Below are 9,069 nucleotides of genomic sequence, written 5' to 3' on the forward strand. Positions count from 1 at the left end.
CCCCCCACCCTCTGTGCTGGTTCAGGCTTTCTTCTCAGTCCTTTTTTGGGCCATCTCACCCTCTTGCCCACCAGCACATGCACCCATCCCCAACCGTACCCAGCCAAATCCCTCCATCTAGCCTGTTCAAATTCTTGAGCAGCCTTGCATTTGCTTTGTTTGGAGCAGAATACGTGCTCAGCTGTCTCGCACAGCTAGCTCAGAGGGTTTATGAAGACGAGCCCTCCTAGCTAAGCTCATGCCGCTCCCCACGCCCCATTCGGGATGCAGTACGCCAGAAGAAGAGGGCTCCAACAGACAGAGCTTCTGTCATTTGGGACACGGTATAATGCCACCAGCAACAAACACTTCTGCTGGACCTCCCCCAGAGGTGCTGCTGCCATAGCTCTGCCAGCGAACCTGTGGAGGCAGCAGCCCCAGAGTATAGGCAGATCTCAATATAAAGGACTCATCCAGACAGACAACTATTTACCCTTGGTGAAACAGTCAGCAAAGCAATTGAGGTACTGGGCGGAACTCCATCATCCTCCCTCTGCGGTTGCAGTTGGGAGACTTATGGTGAACAGAAATACACCTTCCACCTAACATTGTTGCAAAGCAGTTTCGTGCTGGTACTCAAATGAAATCATTCTTTGGCCCCTATTGCGTGCATCTCACTTGCCAGGAAGAAAGCTCACACAGCTTTATCTCCTGCACTGTTCTGTTCTCTAACATCAGGTTTCTTTAAATGAAATCATCTGGTTAATTGCTAATTATATCAGTTGAGTCCTACAGCTGCTGCTTAATACACACACTCTCAGCTCCTGAGTTTTTCAAAACTGCGAAGCTCTGGAAAGCGATGGGAAACCTGTGGCTTTAAACCTCATAACTTTAGTTCATTTTTTTCTTTGCACACATTTGTTTAGTGTTTGTGATAGCAGCATCTGAGCGCTCAGCACTTAAGTGCTCCATTTTAATGGTGTGGGGAACTAACATATGCAGCCTTGCAATGAATATTTTCCTTCATTTTTGGTGGGACGTTACAATACAGTGAACTAATGGAATAACGTACATCTCATCATGGCTTCCACAACCAACATTTAAGGTCTGCCTAGACTCCAACCATGCACAAGGTGGTGACTCCATGTAAAACTCAATTCCAACCCGCAGCACAGTGAAAGATGAACTGCGATACGCCTACTGCAATGCAGTGAAGGCCCCACCCATGCTGAAAACTGGAAGCAAGATGTAGTGGGTAAAGGAAGAGGTCCCCATAACCTTTAGTGTGAACAGACCCTGAACAACAAAACAAGCAGAGCTGTGTTTCTGTTTTTATCTACTAAATTTGAAAGAGATCCCGTTGCACGAGCTGGGTACATACCCAGACTGGCAGTCTGGCTTTGATCTTTCCTCTTCAAGTCGCAGGCAAACTATGAACCCTAGAGTCAGGACTTGCGTAGCTTTTACTTGTGCTCTAGGTTCCACTCGTCCAACACCGATGGGTGACCAAGGTACCAAGTCCTGCGAAGATGGGGAGAGAACCGTCTTGAGCAGGATGCTCATTGTGACTGCAAAGTCTCGACACAGGCACTTGCTTGGTTTTGCTGACTGTCTCTTCCCATTACTAGTGTGGTGTGCTTTGCGTGGACTGCCAACTCTACTTGGAAGTCTGCCTACTGCTTTGTCTTGCACTAGGACTAAGCGCCTGTCCTTCCTTAGAGATAAGCTAAGCAGCATGCTGAAACAATGCCTCATCCTTCTGAGCTAAAGACACTGGATCAAGCCTGACTAACGCAGACGCTACTGTAAATGTTCAGCCTGCACGCGGCAGCTCGCCGCTGTCTTGTACTCTGCTCACTGCATGAGGCGCACATAGATCCCGTATGTCTGCATAATTATCGAAAACCAATAACAAAGTAAGAAGGAAATGGATGTTTCTAGACAGTCATAAACTTAAATCAAAAATGACACTCCTCTAATGGCACTGCAGTGCATCTTCAAGCTATCATGCTGAATTCCTGTGAACAACGCTGCTGCGGACAGACTGATACTTAAATATAGGTCAGTGGGATTAAACACCATGTTCATCACTTCATGTTACCATCCAGCACCTTATGTGGGTGACAAAGGGCATCAAGATGAGCTGCTCACATTGGGGGGGATTCCCAAGCCCAGTACCGCAGCACTACGCCCTAATTCCTCTTATCAACACAGGCTAACGATCCGTGAAACATATGGTTTGCTGACAGCACGTGCAGAGATTGCCTGTATCTGTTTATTTTCCCAATGTTAATATGCACAGATTCAAAGTGATTTTTAAGTAGATTTGGCTCCGATGAAAGGTGCTGAATTCACAGCCTTGCTGGAGGGCAAACCATTCTGTTTATCCACAGAGCGGGTACAGCATCGGGAACCTGTCCATCCCAGGTTGGCCTCGTCACCCATCTTCAGACCCACAGACAAGGCAGCCACAGAAGACAGTCATCCTTGACTGCGGGGAATTGACAAAGATGATGATGGCACAGGGAGCAGTGGAGTGGGAGGAGCCAGCCCAACATCAGTTCCCCAAAGGCCTGAAAGCCAGAAACTCCAACCATGCCTCCGCGAAACTGCAGGACACATCAGTGCTGAAAAGCTCTTGCCCCAGGCTCATTACGCTACAGCTGTGTTGCAGGAGCAATCTCACTCTTCTGAAGAGGCTGCTTGCATCTCTCCTCTTGCCCAGAAATGCACAATTCTTTGCCAGTTACCCCATGCCAAAGGCTGTCTGTACTCCTCAGAATAGTTTCTTAAAACTTAAATCTGCTTTTAGCAGAAATTTACCCTGACAGGGGTGATTTCAGATCTACCAAAGGGCTACCATTCCCCTTCGCTGTTACAAAGGCAGAGGGCATTTATCTCCTGTAGGATTCAAATGATGCAACCAGAACATTTCTGTTTCTTAGCAGGAACAAATTAAGACGATTCCCCTTGCAGAAATTTCCATAATTACAAGCAATTATCTTGTACTCTGAAATTCTCTAGTACAGCACTTACTGCAAGGAGTATTCCCTTCAAATGCTTTATTTGGGAAATATAGGAGGAATTGCTTCTTTGCGAATTGTATGTTGTCATCACATTGATTAACTTACAGTTCTGCTGCGTGTGGGAATATGGAGCTGCCTTTACTCATCCCAACAAGAAAACACCCCGCTCCATCTGCAGTGCCACAAAATCAGGTTCCGATGACAAAAGTACACATTAGAAAAGGTGGGGAAATTTTAAAAATTAGCCACGTTGAGAAGATAAGGCAGAGGAAAAATAAAATTAAAACAAAATATAACATCATCCTCAGACATTACTGTCTGCTGGGAAAACTAGAGGCCTGGAGATACTATTTTGATGTGCACTTTTTCTTAGGACAATTAGGAAAAACATGGCAACAGCTGTTGCAGTATTTGTAAAAACTGTGCAAAGCCAAACAAAATACCAGAGGTTACAAGTAACTCTGAGCTTTGCATTTGTTTTTCTTCTTGTGCAGAGGGAAAATGTAAGCAAAACCAGTCGCTCATTATTTCTTCATAAGCAAACATATAAAACCCTAAATGCCTCATCACCAGCACTGGCGTTTGAGTCTGTTGGACTTTTGCTGTCTCTGCACATCTCTGTTGTCGTTTCGGATCCCCATTTACACATTACCAGGTATCCTCCACTGCAGTGACACTAAAAGGGGCCCATTTTTCAGTGAAATGTTGCACGTTCCCAGTCTGGGACAGAGACAAAAGCTACTTCAGTGTTCAATAAAATAAAGAAAGAAACCTCCAAGATATCTAGGAACCAGCTGCTGGATTGAGCCTGCTCAGAGCCTATTACCTTTTATTTTAAAATAGAGATTTTTGAATCAAGCTTGTAAGATTTCATGCTCTATTCAATACTCATCTGCAAGACAGGCTGTAAAGACTCCACCAGAACCAGCTACTCAGGAGCTGCCAGAGCCCACTAAGTCAATATTCACTGTTACAGAAACTCCTTAAATAGTATTAGCAAAGGGTCAATATTTACCATTTTGAAAGCCCCTAAATATGCATTGGCAGGATCAGGTCAATACTCCGTGGAGAGAAAAACCCTGAAACACAAATACTGGCAACTCTAGAAGCATGGATTCACAAAGACAACCAAAGAAAATTAAATCCAAGTAACTCCATCCAGGGCCTACCCAGCAATAGGGAATGGGCTACAATGGTGTCTGTAGAGTTTGCACCAAAAGAACTAACAGATGCTACACAACCCTGGTAAATCTAAGTGAAAGAGTCTCCTAAAGGAAGGAGTGGAGGCTCCATCACTTATGAAAAGCCCTAGGGAATAAGCTGTAGTGAAAAATGATGCAGCACCCCAGACAAGATGTGTGGGGCAGGGGGCAGAATTAGCTGCGACTCAGAAAAGCTTTTTCTATCCTTTTTGGAAATGGAAACCTCCAGGCAGGGTTCGCTGCATTTTATGCACCCCTCATGAGCAACCTATTCCCGTCAATGGGATGCTCTCCACTCGCCTTTTCCATGAGAAATTTCAGACTCTTTGAGAGAAAATAAGAGAAAGGAACAGCAAAACAACTGCTGAATTTCTAATTTAATGTTTAAATCCTATGCTCTTGTCAGGCTCTTCCCAGCTTTTTGACATCATTTATGCCGCAGAATACATCCATCACCAGAATTCAGTGACTGGTGAGTAAGGATTAACCATCCCAGGCTGGGACCATCAGCCCCTTTCTCCCTCTGGATGCAGGATCTGAAAGTGCACTGGAGCAAAGGCAAAAGCCTGTTCCTGGGATCATGCCAAATGCATCCAATCCTCCCAGGACAGGGGGCAAGTCACTGCACGCCAAAGCATTACAAAGTATGGACATGTAAAGTGAGGAACACCAAAGAAACTAGCTCTGTGCTAAGTGAGGACAACCAAATCGTATCCTGCAGGGTAGCCACTACAGGAGTCAGGGAGTTCACCTGCAACAGAACTGCACAACTGGTCAGGTGCCTAATAATATGCTTTGGCTCTAAATCTTCAGGCACCTGCCACTCCTGGAGGACACCCAGCTTGACAGACCGATGGTCTGGCTGCAGAAGGGCAAAGCACAGGGACCGCAAAGCAGGTTCAAGGAAAAATAAAATGGTGGACACAGAGCGTGCGCGTGCAGAGTGGAGCAGGTGAACAGGGAAAAGAACAGAGAGCCCAGGAAGTGGACGTGGTATAAGAAAGAGATCATTAAAGATTTAGGAAGCATCTGGAGGAAACAAATATTGAGGAGTAAATCCAGCTAATCCCAAAGTTTCCAAGCAAGCCAAATTCTAACTTGCTCTCCTGACACTGCCAGTGGTGGTCACTCCTGTAGGACCTTCAGGACTCAGCCCAGGCCACATCAACTCCCAGACCGCAGCAAAGCCAAACTACAAAGTCTCAGAAACGAAACATGGCATCTCTGAAAATGTCAAAGGATCTTCCACTTGGGCTAGGAAGATGCAACACTTGGTTCTTCTTTTTACTCTACATCAGTGGTCTCCAAAGTGGGGTGTGTGCAAGACGATCCACTGGGGTGCAGGAAGAAAATATTAGAACTTCTATTTATATTTATTTTTTATCTAAAAAAATAAGAAAGAAATTAAGCTTTACTAATATTTAATATACGGATTGACACTGGCACCCTCACTCAGTCTGTATGTCAGACGGTCACGTGTCATGTATGGTACGCGAGTAGTACATGTATATAATTTATAAATAAATAAATATACATATATTGGGGGTGCGTGCTCAAAAATTTTTTTTAACAGATAGGGGTGTGTGATCAAAAAAGTTTGGAGACCACTACTCTATGTGAGTAGCCCACAGAACTGGCCGCACGTACAGCGGTGCCTGAAGAACAGCAGGTGGTGTCACGCTGGCCATCTAGGCAAGAGTAATTGCAGTTTTATATACTCATTCACACACATGATGTTTCTTCCTAGAAACCAACAACTAGGGTTTGGACAACTGCTGGGGGAAACTATTTGGAAAGAACCCCCCTAAATAGAGGAGACGGGTTCAAAAGAAAGCTTTGTCTCTCTGGAAAGGAACGTGACGCTGTGCTTGCCACATTACAATACAGTTTGCATTAAACTAGTTGCCTCCTTTTCTAAACCAGCAGGGCTCAACCTCTGGCCCACGGGCCAGGTCCAGCCCACACAGCCACGTCGTCTGGCCTGTGGAGCTTCCCATGGGTCTGGAAACTTGGTGGAAAAGGAGCAGGAGTAGAGCTAACTGCCCCCAGAGCTGTGGCAATTATCACTGCCACTGCTCCCCTGCCACCAGACGGCATGGCCCCAGGCACAACACTGGATCAGGCCCGTGCCACTCACCCAGCCTGTGGGGCCAGAGCAGCTGAGCACCACCAATCTATACAATCCCACCACCTTACACTACCATCACGGTCGCATCCACTGGTGCAGAAGCTCAGCTGCCCTCAGATACAAGATATCCAAGGCCTGAAAACATCTCCCAAAACTCTTCCATTTAAGACGTGCCGTGCGGAGCAAGAAACAGAAGTTTTGACCTAGCCTACGCACACCTCCCAGGGTACCACTGCTAAACAGCCGCCCCGGCTTCATGCGCTTTGCCTGCCTTTCCCGCGCTGGGAACCGTGCACAAGTCAGTGCTGATGGCAAGCCCTTGACATAAACCCTGCAGGTTTTTCCTTTTTGCCCCAAACCCAAAAGAAGGGCCATTACAAGATTCCCACAGAACTGGCCAAGAGCACATCACATTCACGCATCCTGAAGGAATCGAGCACCGCCATTAAAGCTCAGGGAGGGGCTAACCTTTCTGGCACCGCGACATACGCTAAACCCAGAGCCAGCCAACTGCACCTGCCTAGCTCCCGGCCCTGCTTTGTCAGAGCAACGCAGAAGGGAAAGCAGTAAGCCCGGCCCTATCGCTTTGGCCAGAAGCACGTTAATGGCCAAGGCAGCACTATAATCGTTCTGGAATGCCATCCTGCATGGAGAGAACCACAAAGCCCATACATGGAAAATAGAGACAATATTTAACAGCACAGCGACAGCACACCAAGAGCTGGATTCAGCTTTGCATGTGCTGTTCAGAAACCGTTCACTCTTTTGCTGCATGTCTGACAGGCACCAATACTGCGTGCGAATCCAGGTTAGGTCCAACGCTTGGCCACAGTGTTCGTTACAAGCCTCATCTCATTACTGAGTCAAATCTGGATTATTTTCATCTGCTCTGAATTCAGGTTTGTCAAAGAGGCTGTAATCTGAACAATCAGAGCCCGGGAGCGTAGGTAAAGCTGGAGGTAACCAGCTGCGTTGTATCCTGTGATCTCCCAGGAGTATGTTGCCACCATAGGAACCCAAGGGCCGGATAAACCTCCCGTTCGTTCCTTTACAGCAGAGATTGCTTCGTGTTCTGCAAATGCGTTTGCTCCCCGCTCGTTTCAAAGGCGCTCTCACAGGGTAGGAAACGGCGCTCTGTTCTGTAAGCGATACGGTGTACAAAGGCTGCTCTTTTAAAAACAACTTTTCCCCTTGCCAGGGAAGCAGTGCATTCAATTCACCACGGAGAGGAAGAACACTACAGCGTGTGACATTTCACAAGTGGAGCAGATATCAGTCAAGATGTTTCCCGGGCAGTCTCTCTTTGTAATGTGCCACACAAGCACAATTACTGACAAGAAAAAAGGTCACTGAAAAAGATGTCATTGTTTCTAATAGGATCAATAGGGACTTTCCTATGGAACGCGGTCCCGTTTCCTGCCGGCACGACGCACGCATTGTGTGTCAAAGGAAATAAATCAAGTGCCCTCGAGCCAGGCGAGAACGGATGCTTGTCCCCACAACAAGTGGCTCTGCACAGACTGCGGGGCCTGGCCCAAGTGCAAGCGCCGTGTTTACAAACGGAGAACGAAAGGTATGTTAGAGATGAAGACAGCTGAGGTTTGCTTTTAAACCGCTGCTTGAAAACCTCCACAGAACGCGCCAACCCACCTTCCTACGGTCACTACAGCTCAGGTGAGTGTCGTGCTGCGCACCGTGACAGCAAAACGGGACGTAATTTAGTGAGGTTTGCCCACACCACCTCGGAGCAGATTCTTCTTCCCTGCGCCCAGGCTGAACGGTGCACTTACCCAGGAGACGGGTACGTCCAAATAAACCCTACCACGGTGGAGGTGGCACTGCTTGAGCTCTAGTCAACAGACCCGGTTCTTGCACATCACCAACAATGCAGGTCCGCTGCTCAGCCGGATGCGGTTATTAATGATTTAACGCGCCCTCGGTGCAGCCGGCGCGGCAGGTTGAATAGCCGTGGGGGGCAGACCAGACCACCACACCCTACCTCCCCTCCTGACCTGCTGCAAGCCCCAAGAGCCGTCAGACCCAAGTGCTCTCACCCCCTCTTCTACGGGCTGGGCATGCAGGGCCACTACTTCTGGAGGAAGACCCTCCTCCTTGCCTGCAAGGGGCCACAGGCAGTCTCTCAGACAGGGCTGGCGGGCGACGACCCAGCAAGGAGGAGCTGTGGGAAGCAGACGGTTTGCTCCAAGGACGGCACATGTATCAGGTTCGCAGGAGACACTGCCTCCCCAAACCTTTTGGTCGCATCTCGCAGGCCTTTGAAAACCTGACGGTAGAGGGCTTGAAAGGCAAGTCCGGTTCTCTCGCCTGGAAATAGGAAAACGATCCCGATCCGTGTGATAATGTAAGCGTGTCATTCCCCAGCGACACACGACAGACAACCCGGTCGCCTTCTCTCTCTCAACGATCAGCCCCGAGGGGAGGTGCCCGTTACCAACCGCGCTCCCGTCCCCAGCCCGGTTCTGCCGGTCCGGAAACTTCACCGGGCGGACTGGACTGTTAAACGGTCTGAAGGCGGTGAAGGCGCAGGGCTGAGGCGAGACGCACACGCGGGTGCTCCGCGCCTCAGGAGAGGAAACGGCGAGCGAGGGTGTCCCCGGGGGGGCCGAGACGGGGCTCCCGGCCCCGCAGACGCCGCCACTCAGCTGGAGGAGCACCCCGCCCGCGCCTCGGGCCGGACTCACCTTCTTGCGCGGCTGCCATTTCATCATATTGG

At 48.5% G+C, this 9,069-nt stretch overlaps 1 protein-coding gene across 3 annotated transcripts in view; it reads right to left on the reverse strand.

The window, feature by feature from the left end:
- Nucleotides 1-9,069, reverse strand: part of TTC28 (tetratricopeptide repeat domain 28) — a 296,592-nt gene that overhangs the window by 167,428 nt on the left and 120,095 nt on the right. Inside the window, exon 1 of one of the 3 annotated variants that reach the window (XM_019507359.1) lies at nt 9,038-9,063. The exons of the other annotated variants lie outside the window; for them this stretch is intronic. Coding sequence (XP_019362904.1) covers nt 9,038-9,061 — 24 coding nt within the window. The 5' untranslated portion in view covers nt 9,062-9,063. Of the gene's footprint in view, nt 1-9,037; nt 9,064-9,069 lie in introns of those variants that run through there. 3 annotated transcript variants of the gene reach the window in all.

The sequence above is a fragment of the Gavialis gangeticus genome, unplaced genomic scaffold (assembly GCF_001723915.1).
Source record: "Gavialis gangeticus isolate Ggan-Ray unplaced genomic scaffold, GavGan_comp1, whole genome shotgun sequence".
NCBI lineage: Eukaryota > Metazoa > Chordata > Crocodylia > Gavialidae > Gavialis > Gavialis gangeticus.